The sequence below is a fragment of the Caretta caretta genome, chromosome 2, assembly GCF_965140235.1.
Source record: "Caretta caretta isolate rCarCar2 chromosome 2, rCarCar1.hap1, whole genome shotgun sequence".
In the NCBI taxonomy this organism is placed as follows: domain Eukaryota; kingdom Metazoa; phylum Chordata; order Testudines; family Cheloniidae; genus Caretta; species Caretta caretta.
Genome location: NC_134207.1, coordinates 86,888,572 through 86,915,212, shown reverse-complemented (window position 1 = coordinate 86,915,212; position 26,641 = coordinate 86,888,572). Strand labels below are relative to the sequence as shown.

Below are 26,641 nucleotides of genomic sequence, written 5' to 3'. Positions count from 1 at the left end.
TATTTAGTAAATCCACCAAGTTCTTGGAGGGTGAAAGACTTCTTGAACAGACCCTATTTGTACCAGACTAATATCCAGAGGATTTCTGGGATTTGACACTGTTCTCTCTCAGCTTCTAAAGCCAACAAGCTGAAATGAAACCAATGAAAATGAAATGGGGATATATCAAACTAAATACCAGATACCCGCCCACCCCTGAAAGATTCAGAAGTAAAACAGTTGAGTACAAAACCCCTTATTTATTCACTGACTCTGAATCCCAAAACTGGCAGTAAATTGCTTGAACAACGCCCAAATTATATGATCAGAAGACAGCCCTGCTGCTGTTCAGCTGTTCTGTCTGTATCACTGATGCTGTAACTGCAAAAATTATGTTCCAACAACAGCCCAGAAGCAACTTCTGCTCTATTAGATGTTGATGGCATGGCAGGCCGTGGCATTGAAATTCTCCAAAAATACAGGATAAATTGGCCATGAGAAGAATGTGGCTGGGAGAGAATGCACCTATGCATGCAAAATTAAAAATAACCTAGTGAATGCAGTTGCTTCTCAGTGGTTGCTTTTGCCCTAGATAACGGCACCAACAGAATGTCAAGTTTCTTTAAGAGGAGGAGGCTTAATTCACTTTGAAATCATCTCAATGCATGGACATGTCATCACGGTTTTGGGGCCCTCTCTAATAGTTCCTGGCATGTTTTTGTGCTCTGTGCAAATTATAGAAAATCCTTTGTGTTTCTAACCTTGGACAAATTTCATTTAGTTTCATGTGGGTCTACTTGATTAGTCCAACAAAATAATACCAGTGCCACCTCTTGTATGCATATGTAGAGAAATTAATGTCTGTTGTAGGTTGCAGTGAAACAAATCAACAATGCATAAGGAGGCGGTCTGGGAGTTCTTTCTGACTGAAGATGCCTCTTACTCTTAAAACAGCAATCTCTTCTGCTTTTGTTATCATTGATCTTTCCTTTTGAGCAACTTACCTGCCTTCTTAAGGGATGTTCATTCCCTTCCCCTCCAAAGCTTTCCTTCATCTACACACCATGGGCACTGTCAAGGTTCCTTCCCCACTCTGAACTCTAGGGTACAGATGTGGGGACCTGCATGAAAACCTCTTAAGCTTACTTTTACCAGCTTAGGTTAAAACTTCCCCAAGGTACAAATTAATTTTACCCTTTGCCCTTGGATTTCCACTGCCACCACCAAACTTTATCTGGGTTTATTGGGAAACGTAGTTTGGACACGTCTTTCCCCCCAAAATCCTCCCAACCCTTGCACCCCACTTCCTGGGGAAGGTTTGGTAAAAATCCTCACCAATTTGCATAGGTGACCATAGACCCAAACCCTTGGATCTTAGAACAATGCAAAAGCATTCAGTTTTCTTACAAGGAGACTTTTAATAGAAGTAAAGGAATCACCTCTGTAAAATCAGGATGGTAGATACCTTACAGGGTAATTAGATTCAAAACGTAGAGAATCCCTCTAGGCAAAACCTTAAGTTACAAAAAAGACACACAGACAGGAATAGTCATTCTATTCAGCACAACTCTTTTCTCAGCCATTTAAAGAAATCATAATCTAACACATACCTAGCTAGATTACTTACTAAAAGTTCTAAGACTCCATTCCTGTTCTATCCCCGGCAAAAGCAGCATACAGACAGACACAGACCTTTTGTTTTTCTCCCTCCTCCCAGCTTTTGAAAGTATCTTGTCTCCTCATTGGTCATTTTGGTCAGGTGCCAGCGAGGTTACCTTTAGCTTCTTAACCCTTTACAGGTGAGAGGATTTTTCCTCTGGCCAGGAGGGATTTTAAAGGGGTTTACCCTTCCCTTTATATTTATGACCGGCACTATGAACATTAATTGTTCTTCGAGGCCCTAATCCCCTGGCATACTAAATGCTGTCAACCCCCATTAGCTTTAGGGGGAGTTGAGGTTCTTTGCCCTACGTGGCTGAAAGAGAAAGCGTTCAACTAATACGTGGCTGAGCTAAAACAGGAGACCCAGCTGAGATAGCAGGGATTGTTTTCCCATTGTCATCCCTCACCACCCCCCAGCATGTTTTATTGCTGTTAAGAAGATGTGCTGGATTTTGAAAGAGGCTTCTCTATTCCTTTTTATATCTTTCTAGGCTGACTCTCCTTCTTGCATTCTGCTCCAAGATGAGGGCCAGACTGTGACCCTTACTGTGCTCCCACACAGGGGAGCAAGAGGCATAAGGCACTGCCTTACTTCCATGGGGAAACCAGTCTCTGCATATGGGAGAGGTGTGAATCAGCAGACAGGGACGTGGTAACGTAGTAACCAGCCAGTGTATTTAAACGGGCACAGGAGGGGAAATAATGTGAGACAGATACAGGGCTGTTCCCTGTTAGTTCCTGCCTGGAGGAAGGGGGGAACCCAGGACCAGATTATGACTGTCATCGCAATCTGGTTCCTCGCCTGCTCCTGGGACAGCACTGCTATGCTCTGCCCTTTGCCCTGGGGCTGTAGCAAAACCACAACTGAGCACTATATTTGCAGGTTTAGATCACTTGGCATGTATCTGTCTCCCCTTCACACAGAATAAAGAAGGAAAACTAATGTTCGGGAGACCTTTTTCAGGCGATTCCTCAGAGAAAGATCCCTGCATTTAGGTGGAATATTGTGGTGATGCAGTGTGTGTTGTACAGTCTTGTGCACTACCAGTGTGATGCAGGACTGTTTTGGTCTGAAAGCAGATTAAAGCTTTTGGACAGATTTGATCCAGTCTCATGAAGGCTTGTTGCGCTGAAGGAAAACAGACTCAGAGGATTAAATTGTGATGAATTTCAGTGCTGCTGGCTGCTGATTATATTGAATTTGTTCAGAGCCAAATCAGATGTATTTATTCATGGTACTGAGATGACTAAAAGATTAATATTTTATACTTTAGCTTAGGTATTATGATGCTTTTGTTGTCAAAACTTTGTCTGGAGGCTAGCTGGGGCACAACTGGTTATAGAGGTAACCATTATTGGAATGGAGCTACAACTGGTGTAATGCTTTTTACTATTAAAGGTGGATATCTGAAGGTTAGAGTGGCTTTGACAATCTCTTCCAGGGGAAAGGACCACAGTCAATATTGCATCATAACAGCTTTATAGATGTCTCAAATGCTGACCCAGGGATAAGCCAAAAATAACACTACTGCAGTGGGTTTTTGTCTTTCAAAGTGGGAGTTACAGGAAGTCACACGGTTGTTTTATTGACTAAAGCAGGCTTTCCCAAACAATAAAGATGAAGTTCTTGTTTTTACGCTGCAGCTGGGTAACTGTTAGTAGTGAATAGTCTCTCCATACGATGAAAGCCAGTTGTGCATTTTGATTCTGAATGGCTGCATTGTACAGCCACTATTTTAATCTGAAATTGAAACTTAATCTTCCCATTTGCTCTTCACAGGTCACTGACAGAGAACGGGAGTTTGCTGCTGCTGCTGCAAAACAGCTGGAATACCAGCAGTTTGAAGACGACAAGCTCTCTCAAAAATCATCATCTAGCAAACTCTCCAGATCTCCTCTAAAGATTGTTAAAAAGCCTAAAAACATGCAGTGCAAAGTGATGCTCCTGGATGGCTCTGAATATGGATGTGAAGTGGAGGTAAATTGTTATTTCCTCTGTTTTGCTTTATCTGTTCTTACCTGTATATCCTAATTAATTCTGTTTTGGAGAAAAATTCTTCTACTAAAAAAAGGAGTAGACTTGTGGGGCAAGATTTTCAGAAATGAGAGCCTAAATCTAGACTCCCAAACCCATATTTTGGCATCTAAATAAATGGTCTGGTTTTTCACAAGTGCCAAATCCCAATGTCTTCTCTAGGTGATTGAGGACTGAACTCAGATTTAATCCACAGAGCTGGGATATGAGCACTCTGGGGAAGGAGCATGGGATTCTAGATGCATGTGACTGTCTGTGACACTCAGCCTGGACCCACTGACAGTGAAACTCATTAAAGAAAGGGAGCCTCTCATCTCCAAGGGGCCTTTCCCTGGTTCTGTAGTTACCCACATAGCACCTGATTGAGTTAGTGCTCTATAAACAGAGTGTAGCCACCACAGCTCGAATGTCAGGAAGAGGCTGATGGCGCCAAGTATGTACTTGTCCAAGACACTAGCATTACTCACGAAAGCTCATGCTCAAATAAATTGGTTAGTCTCTAAGGTGCCACAAGTACTCCTTTTCTTTTAGCATTACAGTCTACACCTGTCATGTGCTCAGGGTGACTAGCCTCTCCCACCATTCATGGTGCCATTGCTGCATTCTATTTTTAGCACACTAGCTTGATCAGAGCTAGTCCAGGTATGTCTCCTTGAGCTGGAATTTACACTTGCTGCTCAATGTGTAGACTTACCCTGACTCCCAGCAGTAGAGAGCCCCTGGCAGCTTTATAGCAACCCAGGTTCCTTGCACACTCTCTTCAGGCAGGCTGCCCTTTTATGTGCCATGTCAGTTCTCCCATTGCAACCCGTAGGCCTCACGCAGGAGCCATTTGCTCCCGCTACCCAGCATGAATCCTTTTGGTAACTGAGGAGAGTGTAGTAGGGGAGAGAAGCCACCAGGTACAGAAGAGGAAGGGGGAAATGATACAGTAAAAGTGTGGGAGAAGGTGAAGCAGGGAAAGGGAAGAGTAGGGATAGAATAAAAATGGAAAGCATAACCTGTAAAGTATGTAAAAAAGAAAAAGTTTGATGGTGGGGGGGGGAGAGAAGGCTGGGGAAAAACAGCACCAAAGAGAAAATGTGGGAGTGGAGAGAAGAAGGTGAGATGTGGCAACCACACCAGGGGAGGACATGAGGGGCCCTAAACAGTGAAGCAGTTGTTACTCCATCACAGATTTGGGGGCTATAATCTAAAAAGGTCGGGAGCCACCACTCTAAAGGTAGAAGGTTGCTGCTGCAGGTGGGGCCAAATTCTGAAGTTCTTACACAGTTTTCACTCAGTCTCGACTATTGATTTCGATGAGGAGCATTGCTTGAGCAAGGACTTCAGAATTTTGTTAAAATTTGGAGTAAAGGTATGTTTTGCAATGCTAAGAGCTTAGCTGTAAACAGCAGGTGTGATTTATTACATATAGCAACTTGAAAAATATGCTGTCAAGTGCATTTTAGTTTTATTGGCGGAGTACTCTACAGTTTCTTTCTAGACTAGCAATAGGTAGCTGGCGTGATACGCTGCTGGTACATTACCACTAATCTCAGATTGTTGCTTTACTTTTTTACTATTTTTGACTTTTTATTTTTGACTCGTTTTTATATCTGACAGCAAACATGTGTGGGTTTCCACACATAGGTACTTGTTTTAATGGGAAGAGTGGAACTTACTGCAGTCTTAATCACTGAGGTTGAAAATCAAAGTCACTGTGTGGAGTGCAATCAAGCAAATTTCACTAGACAGATGGAAATATTATGAGTAAGATGAGTTTTGAGGCCATAAGATGCAGTAGAAAGAAATTTATTAAGTTACTACTTTATTTGCAAAAATCAGAGTCTAAGAATAATGTTTTCTTCTAGGAATTTCTTCTAGGAATTTGCACTCTGTCTCCAAATATGTACTGAATGTAAGTTGAAGTGTCAAAATGCTAGCATATAGATGTCATTGTCTTTTCTCCTGTCTTATTTCTCTCCTATAAGTCTGTCTGATTAAAAAATATCCAATATAAATTGCACTATGATTTATCAGCTCAGATAACTAAAATATCCTTTTATTCATAATCACTATAGTCCAGAAATTATCCAACTTAAGTGGATAGCACTTTAGCCATTACATATGCAAGGATATGCAACTGCATTCACCAAAGCAGCTGTCAGTACAGGTACTGGAAAGGCAAAATTAAACATATTTGAGAGGACCAAAGTTCTGCTGGTTTGCAGATTTGTACATGTGAATTTGTGCATGTGGCAGACGACAGTATTGGCATTGCAGTTCTGTATCAGGCTTTCCTCCCAATATATTAAACTATCAGCATGTTTGTGTGTTAAGCTTGTGCTTTCTCAAGCCAACTGCATGCTACTATGCAGCACCCTAAAATGCATGGTAGATCCCAGGGAAGTCTAATTTCTCTGCGCAAAAGGTTCCGCTGCTGGCACAACTGATCTGGCAAGAGAAGGATGACATCATGCCAAGAGGAATGATACCTCTTTAACTCTATACACGGACCTCTCGAGAAGGGTTAGTTGGCCAGGGAGACTGAAGAAAGAAAAAGAAGAGAACTCCATGCCTCAAATAGAAGTAGAGGGAAAAGTTTCTGTGCAGCAGCTCTGGCTAGCAGTAGAGTTATGTGACTGATCCGAAGAGACTATCGCATAATAAGGGATACCTCACCTGTCACATCTCCAAAAAGCCCTGTCAACATTTTAAGGACAGCCCCAAAAGACACAACTTATGTTCCTGGGCAGAGTTATGCTAGTTCCATCTTGGTAAGCTGAATAGTAAGAGATCAAGGGGAAAGGCCTAAAAAGTCATGCATGGATGTGATGTGAACTCCGTAAAAAACAGATGCTCTTTCAGAAAAAATATACTCAAAGATTAAATGCTGAAGCTCCTTGGGCTTCTGTCCACTTAATTCCCTCTTACAAGAGGTGTAGTGTTCATTTTTAATTTTTAAGGCAGTGAGTCAACATGAAATGTGGCAAACCATCAGCTGTTGACTGAAGCATCACCACGTAGTAATAACCCTATCAATGCTATTGGATTGAATGCATCATGTCCCATCCCAAAAGGGGCCAAGAGGAAGCAAAATCTCAGAAAGTTAGAATCCCAGTCCTGAGTTACAATCACAGCTTTGCCAGTCGCTCTTTGTGTGGCTCTCTGCAAGTCACTAACCCTTTAGATCTGCATTCCACACTCTGTAAAACAAGGATAATATTTCCCTGCTTGACTGTGAGGACTGAGAGGATCAATTAGTTGGTTTGTAGAGTGCTTTACAGATGACAAGCACCTTATGGAGTGCTAAATATTAATATTTAAAGGAGTTGCTCTCAAGTAGAACACAGCCTACAGAATATCAATTATGTGCTCATCAGGATAATAAGCTGACAGTTAAAATTGCACATACTCATGGAGTCAGTCACATCAGAAACAGGTTTTACTAATACATTATCTCCTTGCCATTCTCTGCATAATCAGTCACACCCTCTTTTTCCATCATTACTGCTTAGGAGTCTTCACCTCCTACTAACTTAACTTTCTGTCTCTCTCATGCTTCCAGTACTTTGTATGACACCAGGATACTCTCTTTTGATCTTCCTCCAATGCATATTTGCAGAGAACTCACCGTGAGTGTAACAGTGGGCAGACCCAAAGTTCCTGTAAGGTGGCTTGTATTCACAGAGAAAAAATTCTAAGACTCAGCTGAAAACTTCCTCTTTTGGTCCTCCAGCCTCCCTGTCTGTTGTGGGTTTTTTTTCCTGGCCAGGGATATGTTTTTCATGGCATGAAGACATTCCAAACCAGAAACAGACAAAGATAGGTCACAAAACCTCCTTTTTGTTCTGCAAAAAACAATAGGTTCAATGCCACAAACTCCACTGCACTTTTACATTATGAATCTACTGAGGGTAGCAGTTGTCTTATGTCTAAGGATGCCTTTCTTTTGAGGTCACAGAGACTGTGTAACTGTAGATGGGGAGGGGCATGTATTTTGACACCCCCCCAGCCCGAAAGAAACAAAAATATAAACCCTGGCAGAAAACTCGGGGGGGGGGGACGTGACCAATGTGCTCCCTCCCAGGTGTCACCTCTGGATGGTCAAATAAGTTTGTAGTCACTTCCCAGGAACTACTACTAGAAGAGCAGAAGTCTTTATTCATACATTATTCCTATATGTACAATACAGTTGTCACTGAAAACACAAAGTGATAAAAATAAAAAATTAGGAGCTGCTGTATATTTCCGGGATAGGAGTTCCATGCCAAAAAAAAAGTCTTGGAATTTCAATTTTTTCTAGAGTCCCTGTCTCACCAATAAACAGACTTCCTCTCAGATCGTCTGAGGTGTCTGTTCCTGGTGAGAGTTCCATCTTATATTCTGGTGCAGCTATTGTCAACCAGGTTAATATCCTCATCTAATAGTTCAGAAAATGCATCTCCTGCCACAAAATAAACTGTGCAGTAAAGAATTAGTCTGTGGAAGACTTAAAAAAAGTGGGGGAAAGAAAATAAATCCCTTCCAAAAAACACAACAGCCACTGACTTGGAATACACTACAAGGAAGAGAGCAGCTGAAGGAAAATAGGACAAAGGTTGCTTTGAGCATTGCAGCAGAAGTCATAGGAAGCATGCAATCTGATACAACAGTGAACTTGAGCAGCCATATGTAAAGTATGTGGTATGTAGCACATCTAGCAGCACTACAGAGGTGGAATACCAGGCCCAAACATGGTGCAAAAGTGACAAACTCTTGGGAGAAGGAATAATCTCACAAATGCCTGAAGGAGGAAAAGATGATTGACACCTAGAATGGACTCAGGGTAGCTCATGAATTGCTGTGCTTTCTAGGAAGATTAGACAGATGAGTGGAATGAAGCAGAAAAGGAACAGGTTCATGGTTCAAATTGTGAAGGATTAAAGTACTTGCCAGTTATGAAAATCATGAAGTTGTCATATTTAGAGGCCGAGTTGGAAGGATAAGACAGAGAAGACTCCCATTCAGTATTGTTAGATACACAATTCAAGGACTTGCTCTGTGGAAAAGTGAAACCTGAGCTAATCTAGTTGAATAAGAGAGACAGACAAATTTTACCCTCTAATGGGGAGATTATAGATGAAAAAAATTGTAATTATTTTTGTTTGTCAGACAGTGCTGCTTAGAAAGATTACTACATCAGCTAGGTATCCTGTTATACAAAGCATCCTAAGGAGAGAGAATCTATTTTTTAGCATCTCTAATGTAAAATCACAGCCCAAGAGGAAAGGAATCCATCTAGTTCTGTACAGTTTAAGAGCTTGATTTATGAATAAGCAGTACTCAAAGTACAATTATTTTAGACTTTTATATTCCCTGGGTTTTGAATGTGAAAGATTTGTTTTGATAAAATGTATTATTATGGAAATTTCCTCAATAAATTAGCTCAATTTAGAAATTATTTCTGCATTTCATAGAATCATAGAATATCAGGGTTGGAAGGGACCCCTGAAGGTCATCTAGTCCAACCCCCTGCTCGAAGCAGGACCAATTCCCAGTTAAATCATCCCAGCCAGGGCTTTGTCAAGCCTGACCTTAAAAACCTCTAAGGAAGGAGATTCTACCACCTCCCTAGGTAACGCATTCCAGTGTTTCACCACCCTCTTAGTGAAAAAGTTTTTCCTAATATCCAATCTAAACCTCCCCCGCTGCAACTTGAGACCATTACTCCTCGTTCTGTCATCTGCTACCATTGAGAACAGTCTAGAGCCATCCTCTTTGGAACCCCCTTTCAGGTAGTTGAAAGCAGCTATCAAATCCCCCCTCATTCTTCTCTTCTGCAGACTAAACAATCCCAGCTCCCTCAGCCTCTCCTCATAACTCATGTGTTCCAGACCCCTAATCATTTTTGTTGCCCTTCGCTGGACTCTCTCCAATTTATCCACATCCTTCTTGAAGTGTGGGGCCCAAAACTGGACACAGTATTCCAGATGAGGCCTCACCAATGTCGAATAGAGGGGAACGATCACGTCCCTCGATCTGCTCGCTATGCCCCTACTTATACATCCCAAAATGCCATTGGCCTTCTTGGCAACAAGGGCACACTGCTGACTCATATCCAGCTTCTCGTCCACTGTCACCCCTAGGTCCTTTTCCGTAGAACTGCTGCCTAGCCATGCAGTCCCTAGTCTGTAGCTGTGCATTGGATTCTTCCATCCTAAGTGCAGGACCCTGCACTTATCCTTATTGAACCTCATCAGATTTCTTTTGGCCCAATCCTCCAATTTGTCTAGGTCCTTCTGTATCCTATCCCTCCCCTCCAACGTATCTACCACTCCTCCCAGTTTAGTATCATCCGCAAATTTGCTGAGAGTGCAATCCACACCATCCTCCAGATCATTTATGAAGATATTGAACAAAACCGGCCCCAGGACCGACCCTTGGGGCACTCCACTTGATACCGTCTGCCAACTAGACATGGAGCCATTGATCACTACCCGTTGAGCCCGACAATCTAGCCAGCTTTCTACCCACCTTATAGTGCAAAACTGAGTGTAAAACTGATTCTGAGTGTAAAACTGATATCTAGATATATATTTTTCTGCATGCAGATGCAGTATTCTAGACAAATTTGAATGTTCATATACACAAGCTTACAGCAGGTTGTAATGATGCGGGACTCTCCCCTGCGGCGCCTCCTGCTGGATGTCTGGGAATTAGCTCGTTTTCCAGGTCCGGAGCGCCCTCTGCAGGCCAGTGTCGTCGCCGCCGCTGGCCCCCCCCATGTCCCTTCCGGACCCCAGTGCCCCTTTGTCTGGGGGTTCTGCTCCAGCACTATCCCCTCAGTCTCTGGGTCTCCCCTCCCTGGGGAACCCTTAACCCCCTAATCCCACCTTGCCTCAGTGCCTACTGCCAGTCATCATTTCGCCTCCGCTCACTGGGGCCAACTGCAGCCTGTAATAGCCACTCATCATGGGGAGGGGAGGGGGGTAGAACCTGCTGCCTCTGCCTAGCCCCAGGATGCCGCTTTGCAGCCCCAGCACCTGGTTTAGGCCCTGCAGCCTGGGGGGTTGTCAAGCTGGAGCTCCCCAGCCCTTCTTACCTTTCCCCCAGCGCTGCCCTACCTCAGGTCCCTGCTCAGCTCCCTGGGCTGGGGGCCTGAGCAGCCTCCCCACCCAGTGTCCGGGGACCCAGGCTCCCCACAGCTGTCTGCGCTGTTCTCCCAAGCCTGGCTCCGGCTAGGGGGGTGGCTCGGAGCTGCAGCCCAGCCACGATAAGAGCCGGGCAGGCCCTCCACCTGCCCTGGGCGGGGGGCCGAAGTAGCACCTAGCCTGTGTCCCTGCCCCCCAGCCTCCTCCCCAGTGTCCCTGCCCTCTGCCCAGGACAAGTAGAGGGACCCAGGCTCCCCACAGCTGCCAGCACTTCTCTCCCCAATCCGGCTCTGACTGGGGAGAGGCGGCTCGGAGCCACAGCCTGGCCACTATAAGAGCCGGGCGGGCAGCTGTGCGGAGCCACAGTGGACCCTCCACCTGCCCTGGGCATGGGGCCCAAGCAGCCCCTGGCCCAGGGCAGGTGGAGGATCTGTGCTGTGGTTCCTCACAGCTACCTGCCCAGCTCTTACCGCCGGAGCCTTGCACAGGTACAAAATTTGTATCCGCATCCACGCTGCTATCCGCAAAAATGGTCCACAGATATTAAGTGGATACCCGTGGATTTGCAGAGCTCTACAGACAGGGTTTCAGGAAAGGAAAACAAAAGTTTCCATGGTAACTATTTCTGTGGTCTCTGTAACATTAAATAAAACAAGTTGGGTTATTGCCATATTATTTTGATATTCCATAGAAAAGTTAGATAACTGATATTTCAAAGAGCACCGTTAGTTTTGTCCCTCACTTTTCCCCAGGACTGAATCTTTCTTTCATCCAGTTCTTTCAGTCAACTTGATGTTCCTGGGTAATAATGGGAATAACATGTCGACTCCATTTATTTATTAAAAATGTTCTATGAGAAAATAATGAAAACCCCACATCTTAACACCAGAGGTTTCCCCGGTTCCCCAGGCAATATCATATGTTCATGCTTAATTTGAAATGAAATAAGAGTTTTTATGTTCAGACATTTGTGTCTGGCCAGTTACATGATTTATTAGATACCTAGCGTTTCTCAAAATAGTATCCTAAAATGAAAGGGGTAGACTGGAATAAACAGATTATTTGTTCCACCAGTGCATGGTGGAATTCCTATTTGGGAGACATACTTTTAAGCTAGATAAATAGTGCCTCACATATCACAGAGGCATATTATATCTCCTTCCCTTTTGAGAGAAAGTTCTTTAAGTGGGAGTATGTAGATCCTTTCCAGGAAGAACTAGACAAGGTCAAAATGGCATCTAGTCCTAAAGGACAATCACAGGAGAGATTTCAAATGTATACAATATGCAGTCTCACTTTTTTCTTTACCACCATTGCAAGCAATTAAGAGGCATAGAAAATAAAATTTGGTAATTTACTTTAGTGGCACCTGTATTTATTTTTCTGCATTTTCCACACCCAGCTTGTAATACTACTTTTGCATAGAAGATCCCCCAGAGATTATTTTCTTTGCTTGACAAATGGGTGTAGTGCTTCCCTTACCTCCCATGAAGCTACAGATCCATTGGTGATTGAGATGCTCAGATACTACAGTGATGAGAGCCATACAAGTAGACAGATGCATTGGCCCTCTTTAGGGAAGGAGAATATGGTGCCTGCATACAGGAGCTCAGGAGACACTGTCTCTCTGAGGCAGAATGGCTCTGTATCACCTCCAAAGCAGGCTGTGCCTAAGTGGCATGATCTATTCTTTCGCTATAGAATCATAGAATATCAGGGTTGGAAGGGACCTTAGGAGGTCATCTAGTCCAACCCCCTGCTCAGAGCAGGACCAATCCCCAACCAAATCATCCCAGCCAGGGCTTTGTCAAGCCTGACCTTAAAAATATCTAAGGAAGGAGATTCCACCACCTCCCTAGGTAACACATTCCAGTGCTTCACCACCCTCCTAGTGAAAAAGTTTTTCCTAATATCCAACCTAAACCTCCCCCACTGCAACTTGAGGCCATTACTCCTTGTCCTGTTATCAGCTACCACTGAGAACAGTCTAGATCCATCCTCTTTGGAACCCCCTTTCAGGTAGTTGAAAGCAGCTATCAAATCCCCTCTCATTCTTCTCTTCCGCAGACTAAACAATCCCAGTTCCCTCAGCCTCTCCTCATAAGTCATGTGTTCCAGTCCCCTAATTATTTTTGTTGCCCACCGCTGAATGCTTTCCAATTTTTCCACATCCTTCTTGTAGTGTGGGGCCCAAAACTGGACACAGTACTCCAGATGAGGCCTCACCAATGTCGAATAGAGGGGAACTCGATCTGCTGGCACATCCCTCGATCTGCTGGCAGTGCCCCTACATATACTTCCCAAAATGCCATTGGCCTTCTTGGCAACAAGGGCACATTGTTGACTCATATCCAGCTTCTCGTCCACTGTAACCCCTAGGTCCTTTTCTGCAGAACTGCTGCCGAGCCATTCAGTCCCTAGTCTGTAGTGGTGCATGGGATTCTTCCGTTCTAAGTGCAGGACTCTGCACTTGTCCTTGTTGAACCTCATCAGATTTCTTTTGGCCCAATCTTCTAATTTGTCTATATTTGTCTGTATCCTATCCCTACCCTCCAGCGTATCTACCTCTCCTCCCAGTTTAGTGTCATCTGCAAACTTGCTGAGGGTGCAATCCACACCATCCTCCAGATCATTTATGAAGATACTGAACAAAACCGACCAAAGGACCGACCCTTGGGGCACTCCACTTGATACCCGCTGCCAACTAGACATGGAGCCATTGATCACTACGCATTGAGCCCGACAATCTAGCCAACTTTCTATCCACCTTATAGTCCATTCATCCAGCCCATACTTCTTTAACTTGCTGGCAAGAACACAGTGGGAGACCATGTCTAAAGCTTTGCTAAAGTCAAGGAACAACACGTCCACCACTTTCCCCTCATCCACAGAGCCAGTTATCTCGTCCTAGAAGGCAATTAGATTAGTCAGGCATGACTTGCCCTTGGTGAATCCATGCTGACTGTTCCTGATCCCTTTCCTCTAAGTGCTTCAGAATTGATTCCTTGAGGACCTGCTCCATGATTTTTCCAGGGACTGAGGTGAGGCTGATTGGCCTGTAGTTCCCAGAATCCTCCTCATTCCCTTTTTTAAAGATGGGCACTACATTAACCTTTTTCCAGTTGCCCGGGACTTCCCCCGATTGCCATGAGTTTTCAAAGATAATGGTCAATGGCTCTGCAATCACATCTGCCAACTCCTTTCTTACTCTCGGATGCAGCGCATCCAGCCCCATGGACTTGTGCTTGTCCAGCTTTTCTAAATAGTCCTGAACCACTTCTTTCTCCACAGAGGGCTGGTCACCTCCTCCCCATGCTGTGCTGCCCAGTGCAGTAGTCTGGGAGCTGACCTTGTTCGTGAAGACAGAGGCAAAAAAAGCATTGAGTACATTAGCTTTTTCCACATCTCTGTCACTAGTTGCCTCCCTCATTCAGTAAGGGGCCCACACTTTCCTTGATTTTCTTCTTGTTGCTAACATATCTGAAGAAACCCTTCTTGTTGCAGCTAGCAAGAGATGTTAAGAGTAACTCCAGGTGTGATTTGGCCTTCCTGATTTCACTCCTGCATGCCTGAGCAATATTTTTATACTCTTCCCTGGTCATTTGTCCAATCTTCCACTTCTTGTAAGCTTCTTTTTTGTGTTTATGATCAGCAAGGATTTCACTGTTAAGCCAAGCTGGTCGCCTGCCATATTTACTATTCTTTCTACACATCGGGATGGTTTGTCCCTGTAACCTCAGTAAGGATTCTTTAAAATGCAGCCAGCTCTCCTGGACTCCTTTCCCCCTCATGTTATTCTCCCAGGGGATCCTGCCCATCAGTTCCCTGAGGGAGTCAAAGTCTGCTTTTCTGAAGTCCAGGGTCCGTATTCTGCCACTCTCCTTTCTTCCCTGAGTCAGGATCCTGACCTCGACCATCTCATGGTCACTGCCTCCCAGGTTCCCATCCACTTTAGCTTCCCTTACTAATTCTTCCAGGTTTGTGAGCAGCAGGTCAAGAAGAGCTCTGCCCCTAGTTGGTTCCTCCAGCACTTGCACCAGGAAATTGTCCCCTACACTTTCCAAAAACTTCCTGGATTGTCTGTGCACCACTATATTGCTCTCCCAGCAGATCTCAGGGTGATTGAAGTCTCCCATGAGAACCAGGGCCTGCCATCTAGTAACTTCCGTGAGTTGCCAGAAGAAAGCCTCGTCCACCTCATCCCCCTGGTCCGATGGTCTATAGCAGACTCCCACCACGACATCACCCTTGTTGCTCACACTTCTAAACTTAATCCAGAGACACTCAGGTTTTTCTGCAGTTTCATACTTGAGCTCTGAGCAGTCATACTGCTCCCTTACATACAGTGCAACCTTTTCTGCCCTGCCTGTCCTTCCTGAACAGTTTATATCCATCCATGACAGTACTCCAGTCATGTGAGTTATCCCACCAAGTCTCCGTTATTCCAATCACATCATAATTCCTTGACTGTGCCAAGACTTCCAGTTCTCCCTGCTTGTTTCCCAGGCTTCTTGCATTTGTGTATAGGCACTTGAGATAACTTGCTGATCGTCCCTCTTTCTCAGTATGAGACAGGAGCCCTGCCCTCTTGCGCGCTCCTGCTTGTGCTTCCTCCCGGTATCCCACTTCCCCACTTACCTCAGGGCTTTGGTCTCCTTCCCCTGGTGAACCTAGTTTAAAGCCCTCCTCACTAGGTTAGCCAGCCTTCTTGTGAAGATGCTCTTCCTCTCTTCATTAGGTGGAGCCCGTTTCTGGCTAGCACTCCTCCTTCTTGGAACACCATCCCATGGTCAAAGAATCCAAAGCCTTCTCTCCAACACCACCTGCATAGCCATTCGTTGACTTCCACAATTTGATGGTCTCTACCCAGGCCTTTTCCTTCCACTGGGAGGATGGACGAGAAGACCACTTGCACCTCAAACTCCTTTAACCTTCTTCCCAGAGCTATGTAGTTTGCAGTGATCCGCTCAAGGTCATTCTTGGCAATATCATTGGTGCCCACATGGAGAAGCAGGAAGGGATAGCATTCCAAAGGCTTGATGAGTCTCTGCAGTCTCTCCATCACATCGTGAATCCTGGCTCCTGGCAAGCAGCAGACCTCTCGGTTTTCCCGGTCAGGGCGGCAGATAGATGACTCAGTCCCCCTGAGGAGAGAGTCCCTGACCACTACCACCCGCCTCCTTCTCTTGGGAGCGGTGGTCGTGGAACCCCTAACCCTAGGACAGTGCATAGTTTTGGCTTTTAGACTTGTTTAATAATGTTGAACTTCCTACATGTGCTGAGGGAGCATACTGAAGGGGGAATTTCAAACATAGTCTCTTACACACAGCATAATACACTAAACTTATCGCTGGATACAAGAGGGAGTTTTTACTCATGCTGCTTCTGTTGGCTGAGTCCTCACTTACAATTCAAGCAGCTTAACAAAAGGAGTTTTGGTTTTGGGGGTTTTTTTTTTGGTTTTGGGGTTTTTTACTGAAATATCCTTGGTAAGGAGTGAAAATGTAACTGGATTGAAAAACATCATCATACAGAATGTTTTCTTTCCCCACATTCCCTAATTAGGGCAGACTCAGATTATCCAAGGAATTCAGCTAAGGCTATGTTATCTGACACATGTCGGTAGGAGCCTTCCAAGTTTGAGTGTGCTCTTAATGAATATAGTTACACATCAACTTTGCTGGCTTTCTATCTAAAGTTACTGTTTCTGAATACAAATACTTAATTTCAAAAGCAGAGTATTCTAGAAATCATTAGCCAGGCTGTGGTATTTTCCAGCTTTTTCCTCTTTCCTTCCAGTCAGCGAACAAGTTGGAAATGGGCTGATGGGGGGAGCCTTGCTACCCTCTGAATAATGTTTTTGTTTTTGACACGCCGTGGAAATCCAAATCTTATTGTACAGCTTGTAGATAGCCCCAAGTAAGAGTTGGAGAGGATAGACTGTTCCACCATCACTTTGTATCTCCTGTGCAAGGGCAGCCACAGATGCAGTCATGCTTTGTCCTGGGCATGAGAACTGCTCTTTGCTAACAAGGAAAACTAATCTCCTGGAGAGCTAAGGGAGTAGGGGTAAGGCAGGGTTATGCCTTCCTTCCCATTCACTCTGCGCAAGCCAGCAGAGCTTGCTTGATGTACAGGGGAGTGTGTGCTGCACCTTGACAGAATGTTGCCCTCTGTGCATTAGGGAGCACTGCAGGAGGCAATGTGACTTCTGAAGCCCAAATGCCTCTGTTACTTCTGATTGTGGCTAAAAGCCACTGCAGTGCTCTACAGGTCCCTAAAATTGTTCCTTAAAAAGAAACTATCCATGGGTCTTTGCCCAGGTTAACCCTTAGACGTATATTTGTCATGTGTGAATTGCGCGGTAGACTAATACTGTATGTTTCTCCATGAACTTTGCTCTAGACCACCCATCAGCTACTTAACATGGAAAGCAGTATGGTGTAATGAATAGGGCACTGGACTGGGGGTTCAAAGACTGGGGTTCCTGCCTCAGTTGCTCACTGCCGGTATGACCTTGGACAAGTCACTTTTCTCTGTGCCTGATTCCTTTCCCACTCCAAATGTGTCTTGTCTACAGAGATGATAAATGCTTTGGGGGCAGGGACTGTCTGTCTCTTACTACGTGTTAGTACAGAACCTAACACAGTGGGGACCCAATCTTGGTTGAGAACTTTACGCACTACTGTAATATAAATAATCAAACCTATCCCCAGTAGCTGAAGTGTCCTGTTTAACCTTTCCTCTCCCTGGCCAAGGAACCTAACTTGTAACTAAATCCCAGAAGCTAAAGCCTCCTGCTACTTCTGAACCATCTGTTCATTTCCATACCGATCCCAATTCTAGGTACTCCATCCCAGACGTTTGACAAGAGCCATTATCCAACCCTCCCAGATGTCTGATTTTCCTGCCACCTGCCCAAATCACCCTGCTGGTGAGCCTCCCTGATGTCTCCTGGAACACGTCCTACCCATCTTCTCAGTTGCTGAATTGTCCTTTTACTCATTCCCCTTCACCCCTGAACAACCTACATTAACCTCCATCTCAGGAATCAATTGCTCCTATTTTCATTCATATGGAAATAACTGTTCTAAGTGATAACAGGCCATAACAAAAAATAAAAACCCACACCCATTTGTATCTAAAAACATTAGCTGCCATATATATAAAATCCTAATGTGTCAGCTGGGTAACTCTCCAGTCAAACCCAGTGCAGTGTTCTCTGGGTTTTCAAACAAAGGCTGTATCTCTGAGCTTAGGCTGTGATTACCAGCTTGCATAGATATACATACCTGCACTAGCTTGATGAGTGCTAATGTGAATGTAAATGGTAGTGGAGTTGCTTTTAACACGGGCAGCGGCAGCTCAGCTTAGCTGTGCCGAGCACAGACCCGCCGGAACCCTGTGGGTATGTCCTCAGCGCTGGTAAGCCATGCCACCACTGCTTCTGCCGTTGCTGCTATTTCTATTCACACTGGCGCTCATCAAGCGAGAGCAAGTATGTATAAGCAAGCTGGGAATTGCACCCCATGCTCATAGTGTAGACACAGCGAAAAAAACAACAGCGAATATTGAAAAACATATATATAGTCCAAGCTATTTTTCTTGACTGCTACAGGCAGTGAATGGTGTGATTATTTACAGAGGAATCTCAAATCTAAAAACCTGAATGCCACCACCACCTGTCCCATTGCAGAAAATGGCTGGCTGTGCTTTGGTTGCATTGTGATTTTTTTTTTCTTTCCTGCATGACAATGTAGGTCAGGGATAGTGCCATGGTTATTAAATTCAAATGGCAAGATTAGACATTAAATCATTTTGTATTGACAGGAGATTTCTTCTTGTTGAAAATAAACAAAAATGTTAATAATACAACAGACAGATGCTATAAACTAGCCCAATATGTAGTGCTTGATTACTCTTCTAATGCAGGAAACAATCAACTGTCTTTTATGGCATGTTTACAGCAGTGAATCCTCTGCATCGTCTTGCAACAGATCGACATAACAAATGAAAGGTGGCGTGCAGCACAGGAAAGAGGAGAGTTTGCTGTTGCCTTTTAAGAACATATGGAATGAGGAAAATGACTACATTTATTATGCCAATAGGAAGGCTTCAACTGCTGCATTTGAACCCGATAGAGCCACCTAATTACTGCAGAACTTTTATGGAAGTATCTAGTTCTGTTTTTAAAAAAAAAATCACACAATTTCGGAAAAATACCTTGTACCCCAAGAACATTGTAGATAACTAGTTTCATGTTGACCAGGAAGCCTCCAGATGCAGAGTCTGATTTATCTCCTTTATGCTGTGATTTATTATATACAAGAGCATAACAAACAGACTGGATATTTAATTCATGCTTCAGAAATATTTTCCTGATACATTTGTTATTTGGAATGCCCAAGTACTTGATAATTATCACATTAGACAGTAGAAATGATGGGCTACTATACATTTAAGCAGCTGGCTTGCATGTGTGTCTGTGGCTTGTTTCTGCTCCCATGTGCAGAGACACATACTCTTCAAATATTTGTTTATTATTATTTACATAGTTCCTTTTGCTGCTTTGGATTTCAGTACACAAGTTATTCTGAGATGTGCATTTTATACAAAAACATGCAAATTCTGTGAGCCAAACCAATGTAGTCAGAGCTCATATAATGCTAGGTCTAGTGTGATCTCTGCTGCTGATGTAGCATTTAGGCAGAGATCCTAATTTGGTCCAATTCCAGAATTGGGACTAGGTCACCAATCTTCTTAGCAGGATTTAGCAATCTTTTTTTTTTTTTTTTTTTTTAAAGATTAGTGCTGGCTTTTTAGAATTGTGAGCTCAAACAGTATTAAAGAAGGTTGTCCCCAATAGAAAATATGTCGTGTTATGCAATGTCACTGACACTTGACCTATTCATGTTACTATAGCATAGCAAGTGCTATGTATTCATCTACGTACTTCACTTCAGAATCTAGGTAAGATATTTTCAGGAATGGAAAGGTGGTTGAAGATGCTAGATACAATGAATGTGAAGAAGCTTGTATATTATAGTAGCAAAATACACAGAAGAATTAAATGAAAGCAAATGAACACCCTTAATTGTAGGTGTACATCAAGATGGTACTTTCCAATCTGTAATAAGAGGTTTATTTTTTATGAGGCATTAATTTAAGTTTGATTCTATGTGTAGCACTGAAGTAATTGGAGATATAGTGGAGTTTTTAGTTTAGCAAATACATTTCTTTAACAAATAATTTCTGTAATGCAATTCTTTAGTGTTCAAGATATGTATCTTTTAGTCACTTAGTAAGAAATATATATATTGTGAATAAACAAATGGAAGTACTGCTTGCATTGTCTGTGTGCAAAAATGTGTGCAATTTTTATTAAACTAAATCTTTTTGGATCGACCAGTCCTCAGTGATTTCTCATGCCCAGTTAAATACTGTCCAGTCAATAGATTTCATTCTGATGTGCACTTTTCAACATCTACCAGTGGATTTACCATCAAAATTCTTGAGTGCACAATTAGTGATAACTATAGTTAATATATTTACTTGAAAAATTAATGTTCATTTTTAACTACCATAAAACTGATTATGTTTATTCTCTCTCTTTCTCTCTCATTTTATGAGGAATATTTTCAGATTAGGAGCCTGAAAGATTGGCAGAAAGTTCTTTCTACATGCTGTGTAACTGGTTGTAAACTGAGCTTAGAATTTTATGCTGGTCCAAGAGAAGCACATGTCTGCATAAACATTTATTTACAGTAGTCTGCATATCTGTTTGATTATGAAACTGAAAGGACAATAGTTGCAGTAGAAAGAGACAGGCTGCTCATTCCTTATATACTTCAGTGTGTTACTCACGTGTAAAGGTATACATGACTGCATCAGACTTTTCAAGATGGCAATCTGAATTTTGATTTAGTAGGCTTTACCAGTTTATGGTAGAACATTAGCATGATTTCTTGGATTTTAATATTTTGGTGACTGAGTAGTGAGCTATTTATAAAATGTTTCACATAATCCACAGGATATTTCTATCAGAATGTTGTATTTTCCAGGTATCTCAAATTTGGAGTTTAGGTACCCCTCAGGGAACATTTTCACAAAGCACCTAAGAGACTTAGGAACCTAATTCAACAGTTCAGTCACATTGGTGCTTTTAAAAATTCTGTGCCTTAATCTGTAAACTATGTATTTGCAAGCTTAAGGATCAGGCAAGGGGCCCGTTTGTTAAAATTGGCTTTTGCTCTCATTTGATTTAAATAAATGTTAATATTTGAAAATATGAGGGCGTTACTGGGAGTAAGAAAATAACTGTTTTCCTTTAACAATGTGCTGAATTGTGTAGGCATTCTATATGTATATGTAATACACATGAGTGCAGAATCCAGTTCAGGGTCTCTGCCCTAATATTCAAAGCTCTCCATGGGATTCATTGGCCATAGCAATCTGAGAGATCACACCAAGTCTCCATGACCAGAATACCTCTCGACAACTATGTTGACCAACAGGGGAAAGCTTATACATGTGGGAGACAGAACTTTCACAAGAGATGGATCTTGAGTGGATCTTTGCACTCTTTAGATGATACAAGTGGAATGGAAATAATCCACAGATCTCTTGATGGGGATTTCCCCAACATGGGGGGGAAAGTAGGAAAACAGTAAGGACATGGGAGAAGTAGGTTTTATCTCATTTTCACGTACTTTTTTCCCCCATGCTACCCCTCTTTATGTTAAGAAGAATATTTGTATTTGATTATGAACTAGTTACCCTTGAGGGTCCAAATTTAAGACCACAGGTTAGACACCTCTGATTAGAAAAGGGAGCTAATTCCCAAAGAGATATGAATGATTGCTGGCTTCATTGCATTTGAAACTAAATGCAAAATTCAGTTTTCATAGCGCTATATATATATAAATACACACACACAGCAAACAAAAAATGTAAACTCATCAAGATAGTTCTTCTACAGTGTGGGAAAGAAGGGAGTATTGTTGTTTCAATTTTTAAATATTTGGGAGGCACTCAGATAATACTACAGTGATTACCCTGATCCTGAAGACTTGTCTGTATGTGACTAGTTCCACTGACTTTGGTATAACTAATCATGAGAGTAAAGACTAGGTTTTTCAGGATTGGTCCCAGTTTTTGTATAAGACCTCCGAAGTACGAGGAAGGAACGAGTGCAATTGTATTGACATTAGACTGTCATGGAAATCAACAGTTCAGAGAGTGACCTACTATAGAAAATAAAATCTTTCCACTAGGGGAAGGGGAGGGAATGTTCACTACACCAAATACAGAGTATTTCTGACAACCAGCTAAGGATTTATGCTTGTTTCTGCTACAAGGTTAATTGTGGAAGGTGAAGCACGGGGGAGATGGGGTGGATGGGTGGGTGTGTGTACCAGAGAGAGAAGGTGGGTGAGGTCATATCTTTTATTAGACCAACTTCTGTTGGTGAAAGAGATGAGCTTTCCAGCCACACAGAACTCTTCTCCCGGTCTCAGCTCTGTGTAGCTTGTGAGCTTGTCTCTTTCACCAACAGAAGTTGGTCCAATAAAAGATATTCTCTCACCAAACTTGCCCATCTAATATTATGGGCCCAACAGGAGCACAGCAATATTGCAACACACACACACACTCTTTTTCCATTTCTCTTTTTGATTAGCAAAAAGATCGTGAAGAGGCTACCATGTGATTTTTTGCAATGCAAAAATGAAAGTGTATAAGAAAATCTACAAAACTTATGGAGCCAAATCCTGTCCTCCTTACCCAGACAAAACTCCAGTTAAAACAGTGGGATTGATTAAAACTATAAATTAGTGTTAAGGTAAAAAATTAGCCTTTTCCGTAAGGCACATTGTGAGAGGAAAAAATGGTCAGTAGACCTGTACTGAAAAGAATGAGAGGAAATGGAAAAGGTCTGTACTGCCACATGCCAAAACATATTACACTATGCAAGATTAGAGTAAGCACACGTTTATATTGTTAAGATCCACTGGAAAGTGCAAATGCTAATTAGGAATAAGAATCCGATAACCTCAGAATCATTCAAAATCCAATTATTTCTATCAACGTTGCATGATGTTAAATCTGTGTCTTTGTTCCAGCGGTCATGCCCACTGTAATTTTTATAACAGTTGTGTGCTGAAATAAACAACCTAAAAGTCACTCGTGCTAATTCTGACTCTTAAGGGCTGCACTGGCAACTTTCCAGCTGTTCGTGTGAGTGTGTGTGTGAGAGAGAGAGAGACACACACACACACACACACATTTTCAATTTAAAATTAATCCCCATAGCCACAGTATTTATTTGCACTGCTGTGCTCCTTGGTCGATGAACAGAAAGAGTGTGTTTGAACTCTGTTTTGTTCTGGCCCCGTAGTTATCGTACAGGGAGAAGATGGGCACCAGTGATGAAAATAAATTCATTTATAGCTAGCCTTTTGTAATGTTTTTTCCATCTTTGCTTCCATCTTGCCTATAGAACTCACGCTGAATGTGATCACTTTTAATTGCCTTCAGAAGACAGACATTCCTTGCCTGCTGCAGTGGGCTGTGGTTTTTTGTCGTCCTTGTTCAGCATTTTGTATACACATGAGACTGCAGCATTGCATGCAAAAATAGCTTCACTCTAAAACGTGGCATTTTGGCCGCTGTAATAGGTTTAATTTCTAAGAAGATGAGACTGTTGTGTTGTGCTCCTAACCTGCTCACCCTATCTCTGATAAATCTGCAAAGGGAAAGTAATCAAGCAGTGAATTAAAAATAGAGGAAGGGGGTAGCCTGCCACTCTACTACTCAAGCAGGTATATAAAAGTCAGAGTAATTCACTCTTAAGTAACTGTACGCACACACATGTAGATACAAATATGGTGTGTGAATTTATAGGGATGAATTCTGAATGCAAATGGCCAGCATGAAATTCCCCTGACATAGGGGAACTTCCCCCTGGGATAAAGCTAGCAGAGATGGCATCTATGCAGACCCATGCTCTCCACACTAATAGTAGACTGCCAGAGGAGGGCAAGGACAAGGTGAGGCATGACAAAGCTAACTGTGCCAATGTTGGGGCACTTCCCACTGGCATAAAGTTTGTAGACGCAGGTCCAGTACCTGCCACACATCCCCACCCCATAGGGGATGTATCTGGGAAGGAAGGGAAAGGAGCATGATGGAGTACATTACGCTACGCTATGCCATGCCTGTCCCATGTGCCCTATGCCAGGGACAGAAGTTAAAGCGGCATCTTGGCTCTCAGAATTAGGAGCTCCCTGCCATCTCAGCCTGACCTTTTCAGTGCAACTGAGAGAGGGCACTCAATCTGCTCTTTGCCTGGCTACATTTTTGCCCTCTCACCAGTCCCATTATTATACCTTAAGTCCTCCTAAATTTTGAAGAGAGAAATTTTCTGTGATCCTCACAGCACCAGCATGACCAACGAGACGATGGCATCTCTTACTGCTGGAGGCAGTGGACCACCATTCTGTTTGTTGTCCATCCTCAGTAGACTTCCACTAAGATGCAGGATCTTGTCACAATTCAGTAACTTTTGGTTTGACAGCCCAGTTGCTGTAGCACAAGGGTTGAGTGAAAAACTGTAGTAGGAATCTGTGCTCAACATGTTTCACTCCCCCAGAAAGAGATTCAATACCATGGCGTAAGCCAGAATCTGGAAGAAGATTAGATAGTGGGACAAGGATAAAGAGAAACGTGTTGAAGGATCAGATTCCATGTATTTTAGAAGAGGGAATATGAATTGGTTTTACTCTAAGTGCCCTAACAATGCAGCAACTATTGCTAGAATTCTCAGCTAGAACAGAAAGTTTGGTTAGCTTCCTGGGGGCCTCTTGTACCTCTCATCTTCAGAATATCTATCTTTTGCAAAGTCTTAACTTGGCCACCTGTGCATTGATAGGTTCAATACTCACTGTCCCCATGTCAATTTCCTGGAAAGAAACTAGCACAAGATGGATGTTACCCTAAACAAATAACATTCAACCCTGATGTCATTGATTCATAGATTTATAATAAAAAACGCTTTTCTAGTGTAAGTTTGATGAGAATAATTCACAATGCTTATTTTGGTGACTAGAATGGCATAATCTATAAGGAACAAAAGAATATACAAAAGCTTTTTCTTTTGTGTCACGTTATGTCCTTTCATCTTCTCAAATACAATTCAGTTCATGAGTTTAATGCATAAGTGAACAAAAACTTCCTCCTTATTTCCCTGCTCTAGGAAACGTCGATAATTGTACCCTACTGTTAACAAGTGAGAATACTTGGCCTGATGTAAGCCTGTTATCCATACAATGCTAGGCTGAAGTGTTTAATTTTCAGGCTTCTCATTCATGTCTGATGAGTAACATGTTACTTCAGTCTCATATTTTATTGCTGAAATGTGAGGCGTGGAAGTGTGTGTGTATCTGTAATGGCTTGGATGAATACTGTGGTATGAGAGGCTGAAGAGAATTTCAGACCTCTATAACTTCCTCCAAGTGGACATGTATCTAGAGAATATAAATTTGTTTCACTAACAAGGATATTATGCCATTATTTTTCATACTGTTAGTCCCTTCACTCCAGCCTTTCTTTTCGGTATTGTGGGGCTGAAGAAATCGGTGGCTAGGAGACACATAGGGAGTGTGTTCATGGGACAGGGAAGGGGAGAAGGGTCAGGTGGGTTGTGACTGCTGGGGATGCTCTTAAACAATGGGAGAAAGAGGAGAAGCAGTCAGGAGAAGAAGAGGGAACTGGAGAGGGGTAAGGAGGGAAGCTAGAGTGACCAGGGAGAAGGGAGGTGAAGCGGTGGGTAGGGATTGCTGAAGTAGGATAGGAAAAAGGAACAGAGTGGGAGAGGTAGGCTATCTATCATGGTAGGATCTGCAGAAGCCAGTTGGGGGAGCTTGAAGAGGGAGAGTTACAGATCCAAGAATAGAAAAGGGGGTAACAAAGAAAAGAGACATCTTCTCCTCTCCCTTGCATATGGGAATCACTGACAAGTGTGGACCTGCCAAGTCTACTGCTTTTAGCCCTTTCTACTAAGAAACTTGACCAATTTACTGCCTTTTCTGGTTCCCAGGTCAGTGAGAATTGTGGGTTTTGTGTGAATTCAGAGAGCAGAGTATGTGTATGTTTTTAAATAGACCTGGAACTACAATTCTGAAGAGTTACCTTTTTACTTCACAACTTCTCTCCTACTTTATATTATCCAAATCTAGATTTCTCATACACTCTTTTGCTCACTCAGTCACTCTCAAACTAATTCTAAGCAAATATTTTTCTGTGACTTCTAATGGCCACGTCTCATTTAATCCCTTTCATGTTTAAAATGCATTTGAGAATTTGTTGAGGAGGGTGCTGTTATGTTTGAATTGTTTAGGGTGTTCTCTTGGATTAGAGAGCAAAAGTTCTAGAGGCTAGAACTTTTTGCAGACAGGGAAATTGGAATATATCTTTTTTGATCCATGATTTTCCAGTGTACGGACTTAAGATCTCATTCTGATTCTGCTAAGCACATCAGTACAGATTGTTGAGAATGACCTGACACTTTTGGCATTGAGAAAATTAAGTTATGAGTCTTACTAACAGACAGTTGTTCCCCCATTACTTTACTTCTTAAGGCTTGTCACCAGGGAACAGATGATAGGAATCATATTAGAAATATTATGGCATAAACGGAGAAGCTCTGCGATCTTGTTGTTGTACCCACTGTCCTTCCTCCTCTCTCTTCTCCTCCTGTTTGTTATCCCTCTTAAGGGGCAGGACCATGTCTTATCTCTGCTGTAATGTGCCTAGCACACCTTTGGGCACTGCAAAATAATATTAATTAATAATG

General features: G+C 42.8%; 1 protein-coding gene and 1 long non-coding RNA gene across 38 annotated transcripts in view; both read left to right on the top strand.

Moving 5' to 3' along the window:
• Positions 1-26,641, top strand: part of EPB41L3 (erythrocyte membrane protein band 4.1 like 3) — a 201,841-nt gene that overhangs the window by 114,526 nt on the left and 60,674 nt on the right. For all 37 annotated transcript variants that reach the window (XM_048840333.2, XM_048840325.2, XM_048840355.2 and 34 more), the window contains one exon: positions 3,422-3,619. In XM_048840333.2, coding sequence (XP_048696290.1) covers positions 3,566-3,619 — 54 coding nt within the window. In that variant the 5' untranslated portion in view covers positions 3,422-3,565. The remainder of the gene's footprint in view (positions 1-3,421; positions 3,620-26,641) is intronic.
• LOC142071054 (uncharacterized) lies at positions 5,528-20,138 on the top strand. Its single transcript, XR_012667003.1, has 2 exons — positions 5,528-5,576; positions 18,759-20,138. It is a non-coding gene; the product is annotated as an uncharacterized LOC142071054 (long non-coding RNA).